The sequence below is a fragment of the Populus nigra genome, chromosome 9 (assembly GCF_951802175.1).
Source record: "Populus nigra chromosome 9, ddPopNigr1.1, whole genome shotgun sequence".
NCBI classification, from domain to species: domain Eukaryota; kingdom Viridiplantae; phylum Streptophyta; class Magnoliopsida; order Malpighiales; family Salicaceae; genus Populus; species Populus nigra.
Genome location: NC_084860.1, coordinates 12,855,364 through 12,873,474, shown reverse-complemented (window position 1 = coordinate 12,873,474; position 18,111 = coordinate 12,855,364). Strand labels below are relative to the sequence as shown.

At 34.9% G+C, this 18,111-nt stretch overlaps 3 protein-coding genes across 6 annotated transcripts; 1 reads left to right on the top strand and 2 right to left on the bottom strand.

The window, feature by feature from the left end:
* The first annotated feature begins 1,980 nt into the window (after positions 1-1,980).
* LOC133702673 (ABC transporter G family member 10-like) lies at positions 1,981-3,864 on the top strand. The gene has a single exon (XM_062126995.1). The coding sequence runs from the start codon at positions 2,014-2,016 to the stop codon at positions 3,850-3,852; it is 1,839 nt and encodes a 612-aa protein (XP_061982979.1). The 5' UTR covers positions 1,981-2,013; the 3' UTR covers positions 3,853-3,864.
* Positions 3,865-6,030: 2,166 nt separating this feature from the next.
* On the bottom strand, positions 6,031-11,146 carry LOC133703071 (cold-responsive protein kinase 1-like). 4 transcript variants are annotated; one of them, XM_062127477.1, is made up of 7 exons: positions 10,949-11,146; positions 9,558-9,681; positions 9,104-9,219; positions 8,781-8,991; positions 8,473-8,710; positions 7,810-7,960; positions 6,031-6,634 (listed from the first exon to the last, which is right to left on the bottom strand). In XM_062127477.1, the coding sequence occupies exons 2-7, from the start codon at positions 9,628-9,630 to the stop codon at positions 6,233-6,235; spliced, it is 1,191 nt and encodes a 396-aa protein (XP_061983461.1). In that variant the 5' UTR covers positions 9,631-9,681; positions 10,949-11,146; the 3' UTR covers positions 6,031-6,232. The 4 variants fall into 4 exon arrangements, with proteins under 4 accessions (XP_061983461.1, XP_061983463.1, XP_061983464.1 ...); XM_062127479.1 differs by lacking the exon at positions 10,949-11,146 and adding an exon at positions 9,415-9,444; XM_062127480.1 differs by lacking the exon at positions 10,949-11,146 and having other exon boundaries at positions 8,781-9,006; positions 9,558-9,574.
* Positions 11,147-12,713: 1,567 nt separating this feature from the next.
* LOC133703932 (protein DJ-1 homolog A) lies at positions 12,714-17,860 on the bottom strand. The gene is made up of 8 exons (XM_062128681.1): positions 17,651-17,860; positions 17,377-17,577; positions 17,143-17,292; positions 16,877-17,062; positions 15,583-15,663; positions 14,520-14,720; positions 14,291-14,431; positions 12,714-13,088 (listed from the first exon to the last, which is right to left on the bottom strand). Exons 1-8 carry the CDS (start codon positions 17,810-17,812, stop codon positions 12,882-12,884), a joined length of 1,329 nt encoding a protein of 442 aa, XP_061984665.1. The 5' UTR covers positions 17,813-17,860; the 3' UTR covers positions 12,714-12,881.
* Between the last annotated feature and the right edge of the window lie 251 nt (positions 17,861-18,111).

Sequence of the window (18,111 nt, the reverse complement as noted above, 5' to 3'; positions counted from 1 at the left end):
TAATAGTTAGTTTATTAGAGATTAAATTATTTGAAGCTTAGTTATGTTTTTTTATTAGTGCATCCTAAGTTATTTGTCTTATATATGTTATGTTATCTTTAATTCTAGAGGAATGAATTTATGCTTTTTGACAAGCTCAACTAATATTAAAAAAGAACTCTTAATGAAAAGTTAGCATAAATTTTCTGTTCATATCTATATAAAAACAAAACTCTTCAAAACAAAAGAATTTATAAAAACCATAATACTAATATAATCATGTTAAATTTTAACAAGGCCCTTCACATCAATTATCTTATATATTTGTTTTATGTATATATCTTATTTTAAAAAAGAATTTCATTAGACAAAAGTACTTCACAAATATAGTATTATGACAATAATTTTAATAAGAGAATAAATTTTGTAATATTATCTAAGTGTACAAGATCCCATGTTTTTTTTTAGAGTTCTTTCTCAAGATTTTTTAATTATATATATCACTAAACATAAATAATCAAAATAAAAATGAGATCATGGGTCTATTATATTTTTAAATTTTACAATATTCACTAATATTAAAAACCATTTCATTAAACTAAACAAATCATAAAACTAGGGGTAACCAAAAAAACCGAAAAACCGGAAAAAAAATAACAGAAAAACCAAACCGTGAAAAAAAAACCAATTAAACCGATTAAAATTTTGAAAAAACTGGCCGGTTCGGTTTCGGTTTTGTAAGCCTAAAACTGAAAAAATTAAATCGAACCGAACCCAAACCGAAAAAACTAAAAAAAACCGAGCTAAATAGAAAAAACCGAGCTAACCGGTTTAAACCAATTTTTGTTTTAAAAAACCGAACCGAATCGAAAATAATCACCTCTACATAAAACAGTTAATGTATGGGGACAATGTTATGACAAATGAAACTTCTTATATTAAACACAGATGAAACTAATGATGTTTTCAATTACAAATCTTTCGGAAGATAGACGACATATTGTTTACCTAAAAATACATAAGAAACATCCATATAAATCTCAATAAACTCATATTTAACCTCAAACCAACATTTAATCAATCAAAAAACTTCAATTTTTTATGACATTTTTTTTTTCACTCAAATTCAATGACTAAAACAAGAATAAAATAAGGTTTTTTAAAAAAAAATCTAAACTTAAAAGGATCAAAATAATTTTTTTTTTTTAAGAATAATGTTTTTAAAGTCACGCCTCATGAAAAGAGGTTGTTTTTTGTTTCATTGTCAATTTTGGCTATGAAGTTTTAATTTTCTTGACAATAAAACTAAATTTTATTGTATATCAATCTAATATAAAAATATTTTTTTTTCGAGATTGCAAGAACCCATAAAAAGTTAATAAAAAAATTATCAACTCTAAATCATAAAAACACTCTTTAAGAATAAAATGAAAAAAGAATCAAATTAGAAAATTCTCCAAACACTAAACAAACAAAAGAGAAACATTAAAATTAATAGTGACTCCTCTCATCAGGTGCCCAATTTTTCTTAATAAAAAAAAAGTAGTTTAATATTAATTTCCCCGTGAGGAGTACACAAATCCCAATTTGACCATTTTAGCATCCTAGCATTGCACATCGATTTTTCAGGCCATTTTTATTATTTTACAACCAATATATTGAGCTGGCAATTTCGGGTAGGGAAGATGGTAAGGCCACCTACACCAACCTTACGCAGTCAATAATCAGCTCACCTGAAATACTTCATTACCAACATTTTTTGCTCTTTCTTTCTTCCATTCTTGAGTTTTCTTGCAACTCTCCAACTCTCCAAACCTCTACCAGAAATCCACTTCCCCGAACGAAAATAGAAATCGCTACCAAGTTAAGTCCATTGCGTAAACTGCCTAAGCCCATGCATGCCATTTTTTTCAAGCTTAGCGTCTAACACCCAGTTTGGTGAGTTAGCTCATCTCCCGTCTTTTCTTCGCATATCTTGCATATGCTATCTTCATCTTCTTCTGCTTGGACTTTCTATAGACCTCTATCCTCTCAATGGAATTGCCAGTGCAGGCACCAGTGTCTGGTGGCCAGAAAACTTCGTATACAATAGAAACCAAAAAATTGTCCTACAAGTTATGCAGCAAATTTGATGAGTTCAACTGGATCTGTTGTGGAGAGACTCCAAGAGGAGTTCCAAAATTCATTCTGAGGGACGTGAGCTGTGCAGCTAGGCCCGGAGAGATCACCGCAATTGCTGGTCCTAGTGGAGCAGGGAAGACCACATTACTAGAGATCCTTGCTGGAAAGATATCTTCATGTAAGGTGTCTGGTCAAGTTCTGGTAAATAGCCAGCCAATGAAAGAAAAACATTTTCGGAGAATATCTGGGTATGTGACTCAAGATGATTCTCTATTTCCATCGCTAACAGTTAAAGAAACACTACTGTACAGTGCACTTTTAAGGCTTCCAGGAGGGAAAAAAGAGGCTGCTAATAGGGTGAGAAGGCTACTGAAGGAGCTTGGACTGGAACATATTGCAGATTCAAGGATAGGTGAGGGATCAAATTGGGGCATTTCCGGTGGCGAAAGGCGTAGAGTTTCGATTGGAGTTGATTTAGTCCATGACCCTGCCGTTGTTTTCATTGATGAACCAACTTCAGGTCTGGATTCAGCATCAGCTCTTCATGTATCGACTCTGCTCAAGTCAATGGTGGTAAATCAAGGTAAGACCATTGTTTTAACCATCCACCAACCAGGTTTTCGAATACTCGAGCTGTTTGATCGCTTTGTTTTGCTTTCCAATGGATATGTTGTCCATGATGGCTCATTGCATTCTCTTGAAGAAAGACTGAAGTTTTCTGGTCATCAAATTCCTCTCCATGTCAACGTGCTTGAGTTTTCCATCGATGCCATAGAAAGCCTGGAAATGCAAAATTCAGTGTTAATCACCAATGAATGCTCTCATGAGACCAGAAATGAGGGAGGCCATACCATGAGGACCCCAAACTTTAACAATCATCAAGAAAAGCCTCTCTGCTATCCTAATTCTATATTGGGGGAGGTTTTGATACTAGGACAAAGGTTTTGCAGCAACATTTTCAGAACCAAGCAACTATTTGCTACAAGAGTGATACAAGCGCTGGTCGCTGGACTAATACTTGGAACCATATACTTGAATGTTGGAAAGAAAACAGGGCAAGTTGCTTTGCAGACTCGAATCGGGTTTTTTGTCTTCAGTCTCACCTTCTTGCTATCTTCCACAACAGAAGGCCTGCCTATCTTTTTGCAAGAAAGAAGAATACTGACCAGAGAGACCTCAAGAGGAGCTTATAGAGTTTCTTCTTATGTTCTATCAAACACCCTCATCTTTCTTCCTTTCCTTTTAATGGTTGCTCTTCTCTACTCTACCCCTGTTTACTGGCTTGTCGGATTGAGGAGGGCAGTTGATGGATTTCTGTACTTTTCTCTAGTGGTGTGGATGGTGATTTTGATGTCGAATTCGTTCGTAGCTTGTTTCAGTGCACTAGTGCCTAACTTCATAATGGGGACGTCAGTGATTTCAGGACTGATGGGATCCTTTTTTCTTTTCTCCGGTTACTTCATATCGAAGAATAAGATTCCTAGTTACTGGATTTTCATGCATTATCTGAGTTTATTCAAGTACCCCTTTGAATGTTTTTTAATAAATGAATATGGAGGAGAGCAAGGCAACATGAGGTGCATAGAGTATGATAAAGGGGAATGCAAACTTTATGGAAGTGGGTTCCTCAGACAGCGAGGCCTGAAAGATTCACGAAAATGGAGCAATTTAGCTGTGATGTTGGGTTTTATTATTGGGTACAGAGTGCTATGTTTTGTGATTTTGTGGTTTAGATGTTACAGAAGAAGATGAAATTGTTCATCAGCCTTTTGTTCCTGTTTCTATTGTTTTTACTCGATATTCTTCGAAGATCAAGCCAGCCTATATAATCTCTCTACATTACTTGTCTATTTACATGTGATCATAAGTAAAAAATAACAAAAAAATTATCCATGTATATGCTTTGATAAAAAGAGAAGCTTGCCCAGTTTTTGTTTGCCAAAATTCAAACGAGTGCAAGAATTTCAAGTACTGGATCCATATCTTCATGGATTTTGCTTGCAGGGGACAAAACAGACACAGAAAAGCTGAAAGAATGCTCAAGTAGTCAAATGCGAGGATCATTTCAATACTACTGTAACTGTGAAAGGATAGCTTTTGCTCATACGAATACGAGACAACATCTACAAAATCAAAGAACAAAAATTTATCAGCAAAGAAGTCGTCCTCATAAATTTTATAAATGCCCAGCTCAGATTTCTTGAAATCGTTTACTTTCACAGCATAAGTTTTGGTGCTTTTACAGAAGATAATCACTTTTTGGTAGCTTAAAATGACAGGGTTGACATCATAAAAGAAATTAAATGATGAAATTAAAAAAAAAATAATAATTAAAAAAATAAGACTAAATCTGGTATAAAAAATAAAATAAAATAAAATAATGAAGGATGAAATTAAAAAATAAAATAAATCAAGAAAATGATAAAAAAAACAAAAAAAATAGCAATAAAAATAATGAGGACTGAATTAGATAAAAAATTTTTTAAATAAAATCAAATGATAAAGGACATAATTGAAAAACAAAATAAAACACGAATATCATTAAAAAAAAGATAAATAACAATCAAAAAAATAAAAACAAAAAATGATACAAATACAAACTGACATGACACATTTAATCTTTGAAAAGGCGGCATGAAACCTGAGGCAAAAAGAGAAAAAAGAGCAGAGAGAAGAAAAATAGTTCGTCGAAGCCATACCACTAGGAAGAACTCGATGTGCCACTACCAACACTACTGTGAAAGGTGGAGTTTGGAGATCAAACGACACCGTATGTACCAATTATTTTTTAATAATATTTTATATATACTAAAATACAAAATTACACCTAAATCAACTTAATTAATTAAAAAAACAAGATGAAAATAAAAAAAAAGTCTATTAGTATTTTTTTAGAAGTATTTAGTCATTTTATCATGCTTATAAAAAAAGAACAAAAGGCCGATGATGTCAATTTATTAATTTTTTACTTCTAAAGATAAATAAGTCATTTTATTATGCTAAAGAATTTGAAGACACTGTTTTCTGTTTCTAATCAATGAGAAAGGCTTTTTTTAGAAGGGCAAAACTGTTATTTTTTCATTTCAATCCATAACTGTAAGTGTATTATCGACGATGAGATGCTAAGCCCTTCTAGTTTTTTCTAATTTAATTTTGATTTTAATAGCTTTCTTATTTATCTTTTTCATTACGCTTATGTTTTTATTATCCTTGAACGTGTTGGTCAAAGGGAGATATCTTTATTTGATATGAAACCATTCAAAGCCCCTGGTCCAGAGATGGGTTCCAGCCTTTCTTCTACCAATCTCAATGGCATGTTGTTGGTCCCTCAGTTTGCAAATATGTTCGTCAGATTATAGATGGTTCAGTTAATGTGGTAGACATCAAGTAAACTTACTTAGTCTTAATTCAAAAATGTCCTAATCCAGAGCTTCTACACCGATTCGTCCACTTGGACTCTGCAATGTCAACTTCAAGAACAAAGCTCCTGGTGGACAGACACAAAAATCTATTGCCGAATTCGGTCACCAAGTTTCAGAGCAGCTTTGTTCCAGGGAGGCAGATTACATATGATATTATTGTGACTCGGGACGTCATTCATTTTATGAGAAGCATGGAAGGAAGAAAAGGCTCATGATCGTCTCAAGTGGGATTTCATCAGTTTCAGATAATATCCCTTGGCGCCCGACCTCAATTCCAAAGATCACCGAGAGCCCTCAGCAGTTGGGATCATCTTCTCCTTGATTCATATTTTTAATTCTTAACTGTTGCAAACTATTTCCCAAAGTCTTCTACAGACCAGCGTCCACTAATAGAAGACTGAAAGTCTACTGTGATAAAGAGCTCTGCTTAATGCCTGCATTCTTTCTAGACCCAAAGAACCAAAAAAAGAAAAGAGCAACAAAAATGGTGATAATATGACAGTGATAATGTTAGTAAATCTTTTCAGATCACTTCCTATTTCTCTTCTTTATTAAGAAAAAAAAAGGTAGGAAAGAAAATCATCTTTTTTTACAAAAGAATTTACGAGGAGATTCTCACTCCCAGAAAAGCTACCGCTACCAAAAAATCTCTTTTGAAAGCAAACCTGGCTCTCATATTTGCTCCCAACAATAAGACTAGGAGAATGCTGTTAATTGCCCCGGTCATATATAGAACTGAAGGTCATGGTAGCGTATGAAGTGTCAACTCCTGATGATGAAGATGAATTTTCGACCTTGCCTGAAGTTGAAGATGAATTCTTCATTTCCCACTTGTTATTCTGGTCTTTTCCACCTTTGTGTTTTGGCATTTTGTCACCTTTAAAACTCGTGAAGTCAGACAGCAAGCCAGGCTTTGATATCTTGTCATTCACTTCTATCTCACCCATTAACATCATGACCACAGTAGACATGGATGGACGCTGCTTTGGCACGTCTTGGATGCAAAGAAGACCTATCTTCAGGTAATTGCAAGCCTCTTCGACATCATAATCCCCAGCCAACGATGTGTCCACCAAATTAACCAGCTCCTGCTTCTGATAAAATTCCCATACCTGCAGATTGCATCTTTACTCAACAAGATCTCTGTGTGACCAAATTCAAAAGACAACTACTTTGAAGCCCATTAAAACTTGATTTGAGAAATGAAATTAGATTATTGCACCATTTAAGCTGAAAAGCCATTGATTACTGAAAGAATCGCTAAATATGAGCTGACTGCTCCTCTCTTTTTTTAAACCTAGAACGAACTGCTTTAGGAAACAGACATCTATAGAGGATCTAATAACTGCTTTAGGAATCGATTGCAGAATCCATTCAGCTCTAACTGACATGAGGAATTGGGAAGTAAGGGTTATGAAACTAGAGCAGGGCAGAAAAGGAAAGACCGATGCTTCATATGAGAAATAATGCTTGTATACTGACTCCCTAAAATAATAAAGAGCTCAAAGTTCAAGACGTAGAATTGTAGATTGAAGATGGAATGGTGTTTCTAGTTTGAAATGGGCAATTGATCCATCCAACATAGAGCAAAAATGAGCATTTATTCTAGAGGGTTTTGATGGCTGACGCTTCAACTTGAAGTGATCTGCAAAGATACAGTTGCAGTGTTATTCTACAGAATAATGCATGAGAAACGACATCAGAACAGCACTCCCCCAACACGAAGTTCAACATAAGTAACATTTGTCTCATTGGAAAAAGAATTGGCTACCTAATTAAAACTGAAAGCTGTTTTTGTCTTCTAATCCTATGGAGTCCTATATTACAAGGAAATTACTGAACACCACCAATGCACTCCATATCATCACAAGTCAAGAAAGCCCACATGGAACACCATGAAGAAAACATCATGGTCATATGCACAAAATAAGAGCGCACTCTAAGACTCCATACCATTTGAAAATGAAGAGTTGGTCCATTTACATGAACTCAACAGAGAAAGGAAACCGAGTGTAGCCAATGCAAATGCAGCCTACAAAGATGTATCACTTTAGGAAAATACAGCATAACTGAAATAAATGTTAGATGCAGGAATCGATAACCCAGCTTGTGAGTAGTCAGATTGAAGCAATTTAACTTGTATGTACTCAATAATGATTAGCTATCAAGGAAAGAAACTCTGCTCTTTGTTAAAGAGAATTATCTTTAATATTCTATTAAGAATAAGACCTGAATTTTCTTTAAAAGCACTGAAGACAAAATTGTAGTGAGTTCAAAAGGCTCATACCGTTTCAACCAGATATTGCTCTTCTAGAGGAAATCGCCTATTTGTGTTGGACCTCCCACAAACGATTTCCAACAATAGAACACCAAAACTGTAAATATCAGCTTTCCTTGTCAACTGACCTCGAATTGCATATTCTGGCGCCAGATATCCTCTGCACATGTGAAACAAGAACGTGAAATTGTTTAGCTATGGCTCCACAGACAATTGGGTCAAATATGCAAAAAGAAATTCTATTTAGCCATGGCTCGAATCCATATCGTCAAAGTCTCATATTATCACTTTTCGATAAGCATACTACATATTTTGGCAGGCTCCACAGTAGCTTGTCTCAATTTAATTTCTGCATATTAAATTGTTCAATTAAATCATAACGCATAAAAAATTAAGAGTAATAACAGTCTGTTCACCCAACTTATGAAGGAAGGTATGGGCCATTGTTAGATGATCACACCCACCTCAGAGATATATAGCATGGGAAATATATGAGAGGAGATGCATTAGTATGACATTGTTGAGGCCATCCATCTTATTTGTTAAGGCAACTAAGCAGCAACAATTAGGCTAAACACTAGTAAAACAAACTGCTAGGAGTTGCATGTCATTTTACAATGAATCAAATACAATACCTGTTAGAAGAAAGTATAACAGAGTTTATGAACTTACGCAGTTCCAGCAACGTTTGTGCTAATATGAGTCAGGTTGGCTGGGAAAAGTTTTGCAAGACCAAAGTCTGAAATCTTGGGTTCGAGTTCATCATCAAGGAGAATATTACTTGCTTTAATATCCCTATGAACAATATGTGGCTGGACTTCCTCGTGAAGGAATGCAAGCCCTCGTGCAACTCCAATGCATATTTTGCGCCTTGTAGGCCAATTGAATTGGATATTGCTGTGGCCTCCACCTAAAAGATGAAGGAAATTTATAACATGAGCTGTTTGCAAACAAAAATCATGAATGAATGGTGGGCTTACCAAGAAGTGTTTGTGCAAGGCTGTTATTCTTAAGATAGCCATAGACCAAAATCCTATGGTTTCCCTCTGCACAATAACCATACAATTTAACCAGGTTGTTGTGCTCTATATCTGCAATCACTTTTATTTCTGTCAAGAACTCCTTTAAACCTTGCCTTGATTCAGCTGACAGTACCTTTAAGGCAGCCATGGTGCCATCTTTGAGCATTCCCTGTCCATTAAATCACTGGAATTCAGATCAAGGAGCAATTTGATAGCAACGCATTAAAACCCTCAGAATCCACTAAGAGGTTGTTTACAAAGCCATAAGCATGTAAAATCACCTTGTAAACAGAGCCAAAACCTCCCTCTCCAACTTTATTGGCTGGATTAAAATTGTCAGTGGCCATTCGCAATTCCCTGTAAGTGTAAGAGCAAGTGTTCTGTGCCCATGAAACCTCTGTACCATATAAATCCATCATAAGTTCTTTCATGGTACATAGGATAAAAAAAATTAATATGAGCACTGAGCTTTGTGTGTGATCGAGAAAGTGCCCATTTTGCCGAAGAAGAAAAGGAGAGGGAAAAAAACAAGAAGGAAAAGCAAGTCAGAGAATCGTGCTGTGTGCAGCTTATGTGACGACTGCTATTTCACCTCAGAAACTTTTTGGTCATAGAAATAGGCCTGAGAGAAATTGATTCAGTAAATTCTCAGACCATCATAATAAAAGGAAGAGTGTCAATTAACGAATATTTTTTCTTTAACAGAGACAACAATTAGTCTATTCAGTTGCATACCATCATCAACTTCTGTGGTTTGTGTAGCTCTGGAAACTCCCTTCCTTTTGCAAAAAAAAGAAAAACAAGTCATCAGCAGATTGTTAGGATGGACAAATGCCTCCACCAAAATCAAGTCCCAGCCCTGCAAAAAATTAAATCATGAATCATTATGAAATCCCATTCACGTAAGCCCATTCTTGCACAATCAAAACTTGATAGTTATTTCCTGACAGATTGAAAAGAAAAAGGTATGGAGTCATTTGTCAGTCAAATGATGATGGCAACGACAATCATATTGCAAATGTTCTTTTTTCCCCTCTTAATCAATACGTTATGCGCACGCAAACAGATAGCACATTCTCACAGTTTCTCATACTTTTTAGAAGGTAAACAATGAATACGAAATGCAAGCTTTTTGCCATAGAAAAAAGAATCTGGTACCGAAAGGACTTAAATATGAGTGCCCAAACTACCAGCAAAGTAAATTACAGGAAATACTGTAATGCTTTTTCCATAACAGGCATTCAAATTTTCAAAGAAGATCCCGATCACATTTAGACACCAGTAAGAATATTCCTTACTGAGAATCTGAAAACTATAAAATACTCTTCCAGTTTTAGTATTCTGAAGGTATTAAATTGAAGTATAAAACTGTTGGCAAACCAATAATTGAACCCAAAAAACCGATTGAGTTATTTGGCAGATTCCAATTTCTAAAGCATCCAAATGACCATGGCATCTCAATAACTTGACAGTCTTCCATAAACGTTTTAAGCAAAATACTGAGAAAAATATTTGTATGAATTAAAAGACCTAAAAAGCACTTGAAGCAGACCCAAGTCAGATTCCATGAACACAAATATCTTCAAAGAGCATGAGTAAATAAGCACAACAAATTCAAACAAGGGCACTAAGACAATGGTCTTTGAACAACCAAAACGAGAAATAAAGAGAAAACATAAAGAACAAAACTTGGATCAAATGAAGGTGGTGATGTTCATTGAGCTGAACCAGATGACTCCATTATGGGATTGAACTAAAAACATGGATCAGAACTTATGAGTTAAACTTGTACATGGGATTTGCACAATTTAAGCCCTTGATAACAAGACTCTTCATCCAAGAGATTCTAAAGCCAGCAGGAAATAATAATGTCAGCCCTACCCTACTGTCTAATCATCTAGCTTACTAGTTCAACATCATTAAACAAAGGACTGAGAAGCAAGAAACTTTCTTTCTTGTTCCTTTGATTGCCGCAAAGACACAAAACTAAAAAGGAAAAATAAAGATTCCGACTTTGTTGTTTAAGCCGTTGTTGAAATACAAGTTGATGACTTTTCTTTGTATCTCCATTATGCAACAGTTTATTGGCAATAAAAAAGATAAGCAAATAAATGGCTCTAGATCACCTTAGTCGGTTGGTGTTGGCTAATGGCAGTGGCAGAAATGGATAGATCAAAGCAAGTTGTAATGCAGGCAGAAGCAGATGACGGAGAGAGGAAGAGTCTTATAGAAATCCGGTCGTTCAGGTAAGAGAACAGAAAAAACAGAAACACAGACTTTTAGACACGATCAATTCCATAAATCCAAACTAGGAATTGAGTTACAAAACATAAAGTCAAAGTCTCCAACCATGGGTTAATTATTGTTTTTTAAAATATATTTTATATTAAAAATATATTTTTTTATTTTTAAAAAATTATTTTTCACATTAACAAATAAAAAAAAATAAACAGTCATTGTTTTTACTTCCTTGCTTAATATTTAGTGAATCCCACCCGTCCGTCTGTTATAAACTAACATTTGTAAGGAGAAAAATATATGGAGTTATGTTCTTGAAGGCTTAACTGGTGACGTGATATGTTGACTCTGCTCTAGGTAAATGGAAATATTTTTTTAAAAAAATTATTTTTAATTATAATATATTAAAATAATTTTAAAATATATAAAAATAATTTTTACAAAACATTGTTTTGAATTTAATTCCAAAAAAAGCCTAAATATAGCTAAGTGTTAAAAACATAATATTCTAGATATCAACTATGTAATCAATTTACAGTAAATTCTTTTTTGGAAGATAATTGCTTGACATATGTTTATATTTTATTTTTAGTGTTGAATCTTTTTTTTCCAAATCTAATTGCTTCCAATTTATCCGTTAATTTAGAATCATTCTCTAATCTATCATTCTGTCAAATTTCTCATCCAAAGAGATGAAAATACCGACATGTGAAAGAGTTGGACCACAAGCTGATCCTTTTTCTTCGAATTTACTTTTTTTAATAAATTAGTTGGGTTCAGATTTTTAAACGAGTTTTTCCATTAATGTGTGCGTGTATTAAAATGATAGATTGGAAGACAATCTAAAATATAAGAATAAATTGGGATTAATTATATATTTTTTAAAAAAATTAATATGAAAGTCTGGTCAGCTTGTACATACCTGAACTAATATTTTACGGATCTTAAAGTTAATAATCATATAAACTTCTAATAGCTCTAAGATTTGTAAAACCCGAACTGATAATTTTTGAAAAATAAATTTATAATCTAATTAGTTAAGTTATATTTCTTGTGAAGATATATGTGTGTGATAAATTGAGGTAATTTTTTAAAATAATATTATAATTTTTCAAATATTGGTATTTCTCAAATGTTTTTCTTTCTTATATCTCACGCAAATAAAGATCAATCACAACTCGCTAATCGACAAGGCAATTCAGTTCCGACCAGTCAAATGATAATGACTGCAACAATTAATAGGCTGGAATTTTGAGACACCCCGAACGGGTGAAAGTTTCTTTCTTCCCTTTCTTGAGGTGTAGGCACCTGCAAGGAGTAATTTGAAAGTTCTAAATGCCCTCTCATCTTTATAGAACACCGCACCCAGTCCGCGGAGCAGTTCGAGGAAGCTTCCCGTCACTATTGAATTCTCGTCCCTATTTCGACCAGAACAAGACTAAAGGAGGATAAGAAAATGACTTCTTTCCCCAATCTTTCCGGTTAGTTTCGAGGAAAGAAGACTCATTTAAACCATAGACAAACCCATCAGCCGGAGACCTTCGATGCAATAGACGGGCAGCAGGAGGCCAATGAATCAATCAACCCTGCAAGACCGAAGCGACCAGTATGATTGCTCGGAGATGGATTTACAGAAACATAAAATCAAATCAGTGTTTTAAAGCCAGTTATTTATATCCTCTAAAGAAAAGAAAATGCTCATTTGTACAGGGAATGACAGCAATTGAATTCATAATCAAATATGAATTCAATTATTCCATTTTCTTATATCAAATACATGTTTCAAGGAGCCGAAAATAGACTGTTACAAACATAATAGCACTATGGATGTGTGAAAAGCATTGGCTTTGCGAGCTCCAGCGCTTTATCACGCCCAAACAGCTTCTCCACGATTCCCAGGGCAAACTCCATTGTGGTGCCAGGACCTCTGCTGGTGATGAGGTTGCCATCAACCACAACCCTATTTTCGATCTCACTTGGATCCGACAGCTTGTTACACATTGCAGGAAAAGCTGTGGCTTTTTTACCCTGCACCGAAGGAAAACAAATTTGTGATCTCAAAGCATTGCCAGCATTTTCTCAGACCGAAAATAGGAGGGGGGGAGACTTGTGCATCACCATGATGTACCCAGTTTATTAAGCAGGACACAGTTTCATATGCTAAGTGTGTAAACTAGTATAAGATCCAATACATGAAATGCAGGATCAATTTGGTTCTGGATTATGTCGGCCTTACAAGTGGAAATTAACTTGGCCCTTGTAGCTTCTACAGACTTTCAATACCATCTCAATACCTCAAACAACACCATTAATTAATAGTTTACAACCATTCCTCATTGCTATTTAGGATGTCATAAATATGCAAAGAAATGAATATGAAATGCTCCTGCAAGGTCATCTGAGCTATTTGACACCAATTAGCTCCAGATGATAATTAAAGTAGTAGGCTAAGATTTTTATCTCTGAAACAAGAAACATAAAGATATAATTATAATGATCTCAAGTAAAATTGTCCATCTCATAATATGCAATAGTAAGCCACATTACTTCAAACACCTTGAAATCCAGAATTTTCACTCCAGTGGTGTCAATGGTGAAGAAATGAGCTATCTAAATGGTATTAGAAGGCAAATGGCATATGCTACAACATCATGACAAATTTAGTTCTGAGCCACTTGGCAGCTAAGTTTGCAAGGAATGTGATTTGAATCTGACCATTCAGTGTCAAGATTTACATGAGCTGAAGAACCAGCAATTTTTCTACTATCATATCTCTCAAGTAAATCTCTCTTTGGAGGTTCAATGTAAATATTTGGACCAAGTTGTTTCCATTTTACACACTTTAAAGATGTGTTACAAGTAAAACATGTTTAATTCATTAGGGTAAGAATGTTTCTTTCGTGTCTGTGGGGAGGCGGGCAAATTGTTTTTGGTGAAAGGACCAACTAGCTCCAAAGAGACATTAGAGGCAAGAATATGGTAACAAAAAATGATAAAATCTAGCACAAATAGAGGTGGCCAAGTAGCCTGATCCAAATGATAAGCAAGTAACCAGGTACGTAATAATTACCACATAAATAATCATAAACACCAAAAGCAATCAGAACCTTACAGCTCTAAAATCAACTTGTGATATCTTGATTAAACCAGATAGATAATATTAAATAACTCGATGTTTTACAAGAAATGTTGCTGATGCTCAATTAAATTGATGCTGGTCATGGTGATACCTTGAGTAAGCCATGAGGCTCCAAGACTAAAGCTGGAGATGCACACATAGCTCCATACGGTCTATTTGATTCCCTCTGCTTCTTTAGCATATTCACCAGCTTTTCAGACTTCGCAAATGCTTGGGCACCACCAAGCCCACCCTGCCACAATGCAATTATGCAAAAGTTTTGGTAAGTGGTAATGCCAATAGATGCCTATCACCAAAACAGGAAAAATAAAACAACTTACTGGCAAGACAATTAGGTCATATGAAAGTTTAGCAGCCTCATCAAGGAGCATATCTGCCTCTAGTTTAACTTTACGAGAGGCCAAAATTTCCAAGCTGTCCTCAACTGAGGCAACCACTACATTTACTTTAGCTCGTCGAAGAATGTCAATGATTATAATAGCTTCCATTTCCTCTGTGCCATTAGCAATGGGTACAAGAACCTGCAAGGAAAGAAGATTTAAATATACATAAAACATCAAACACATTTTCCACAAACAAACAAATGATGTCAATTTGCATAAGTGGCAATGTCATAACATTGAAGGATGGCAAAGGGTTGAAGATTAACTTCCAAGGCATTAATTAATTGCTTCCCATCATTTGGATATGAATTATGACCATCAGAAAGTATGATAACCGCTTTCTCACCCACACTTCAAAAAAAAAAAAACAAGCTATTTATGATTATTCAAAATTTACTTCTTATCTAGTTCTGACCTCAGGAAAAAACCAGTTGGATGAACTCAGGTCACCGGACCAGTCAAGATAAAGCATTGCAAATTATTACTTCAAGAAGTCTTGACTCTATAGTAATGGAATTGGGCTTTACAATATATCATATGCCAAGACACTACTAAGAATCTGAATAACTTCAGCAATAGTTACAACAGTTGTGGATACAAAGTCCCTTGGCTTATGTGGTATAAATTATACGTTTCCACTTCTTGCATCTTACATTTATGGAGATGAATAAGATTTGCTCTTTCACAAATCTGAACCACAGTTGTTAGACAATGCCTCTCATTGTATGAGACACACCATCCACAGTATAAAACATGGTAGTTATTATTTAACAAGTCCTTGTTGACAATAGATAACATTAGACTGTAAGAATTTAACCCCTCAGCCACAGTAGCTACTCAAAAATTGCACCAGACATCACTAAAGCCAATAAATTTCATGTTTGCTTATTATATATTGATCTATACATGAAAAAGAATGAAGATTGCCATGATGAATGGTTGGAGGAAACTGGGAGTTAAAGATGAAGAACAAGGAAAATAAAAGTTGCTGAAATCTAACCTGAGGAACATTGTCAAAGGTCCACTGCATTGGATTTAGCTCTTTTATGCTATATTCATCCCCATGGTTGGAACGCATCACCTACATACAAGATAACAGTAATGAATAGCCCAATGCAAATATATTATCAAGTAAAAACACATTACATGTACGGAAGAATTTAATGCAGAAAAATTCAAGAAATATGTGTTCATAACTGAAGGAGCATTTCTCCATGCAGATAATCATCGACAACCAAGGCCTTACATTTCTTTCGTTGATAGCTGATAAATACGTTAGAGAGCACAAAACAAAAGACAAGACTCAAAATAGATGAAGTGCACAAAAGAAACCCCAGCAAAAGGAAAAAGAGAACACACTAACACTGACCACCAAAACCAGAAAAGAAGAATAGAAAGCACAAGCAAACCAATTTATCTCAGACAAGGATTTAAATAAATACAAAAACTTCTTTCATCTCACTACAAACACCCAAAGACACAATAACACGGAATCTTATCGCAATCACTGTTTAATTTTAATACTTTTGGAAGACACAGTAGAATTGTGGTGAAGAAACACACACTAAACTATCCTGCTCTTTCCCACTTCCCTTTTAATAACTTCTGAGGCAAGAATGCTTAAATCAAATACTCAATCACACATTCAACCACTCAACAAAGATCAGAGCTCTAGTTTGAAAATCTTTTATATATATAGCATTCATGCCTAAATTCTCAACCTATAACTCAAAGCAAAAAACTAAAGATTCCATTAGACCAACAATATTTTTAAGGGTAGCATACATTTATAGATTTCTCAACATCATCTCCGAGTGCTCTTATGTGCACCCTTCAGTTTTGCTCCAAACTCCTCTCTGCACACTTCGCTGAACTTAGGGTGTCAAAGCTCAAAACAGTTCATCATTTGCGGTAGGACTTGAAGTTATTCTTTTAATCTTCAAGAATATCACTTTATATAATATTAACCTCAAAACCCATAAAGTATGAGATTAAGACGCCAATAACTCTAATTGATTCATATATAGTAAATGGCAAGTGCAAATCAATATTTGCAATTAGAATTCTTGAACTCATAGTCACATCTACTCTTTACTAGTTCAAGTGCAAAATTCAATATGCAAACAAGCAGGGTTTTTTTTTTTTTGACATGAAACATAATCTCTATTGAGTGGTATTGGATAGAACAAAGCAACCTGATTAGTTTGGTACATACTTAAATCACGGTTACAACCATCAAACACGAATATTAATTAAAGCAAACAAAAAATACAAGTCCAGAGAAAATGTATTACCAAAGGCCCCGAAACCTCATCAGCTTTCTCTTTCCCAAACAATTTCTCAACTAAAGCAACAGCAAACTCCATAGTAGTTCCTGGTCCACGACTTGTCACCACATTCCCCTCTTCGTGCACTCTCGATTCAACAGTTATTGCACCACTTGATTTCAATTCATCCATAAAAAACGGATGACAAGTCGCCTATCCCAAAAAATTAAAATATATATATATATTTGATTTTCATTAACAAATTAGGATCAATGATCAAACACTACACTCACTTTCAATCCATTTAGCAAACCCCAAGAACCAAACGCAACTGCAGGAGAAGCACAGACAGCCGCGTAAAGTTTCCCATCCTCTACTTGTTTCTTCACTAATTTTTCTAAAAGTTGACAATTTTTAAAATTTGTGGCACCAGGTATCCCTCCCTACATGAAATAAATTAATTAATTAAAAAAAAACACAAAGGGCGTACATAAAAATAGAGACAATAACTAAAGATATATATTTACAGGGAGAGTGATGAGGTCGAAAACGGCGTCGCTGCACTCAGAAAGAAGAGAATCAGCAATGAGTTTAACATCGTAAGTCGCGTCAACACGAATCTGTTTCTCAATGGAAGCGACCGTCACGTCGGCACCTCCTCTCCTTAAGACGTCGATAGTTATGACGGCCTCAATCGGCTCCGTTCCATTGGCAATCGGCACCAAAACCTGAGACAGAAATTCCATGGTTAATAAACATCGATCACTTTTGACATAAAAAACAACACGTCGTTTGAAAAACCTTCTTGGTGGTGGAAGCCATCGGAGTTGCTGCAGTGGCTTTGATCGATGAGAAAGAGAAACGAGGATTACGGAAAGAAGGGAAGTTGAGTTTTGATTTTTCTGAAGTGGAGTAGAGAACAGAGTGAGGAGGAGGGATTACGTGGCGTAATAATATTGACATTTTTCTTTGTTAATTTTTAATTTTATTTTTAATAATAACTTGATTGATGGAGCTAAAACAAAACGTGTCTTCTGCTTTTGAATTTCGAGCTCGCCCTGGGGCTGTGTCAGCTGATTCAGATTTGTGGGTGTGATGTGGACACGTCATCCGTTTGATCAAAATGGACTTTATCTTTGCTATTTGGCGGGGCCAGGGCTCATTTCGTAAAAGCATCCCTGCGTTATTTCGGTTTATTTTAAAAATATATTTATTTTAAAAAGTATTAAATTAATAATTTTTTTATTGGTTATTTTGATATA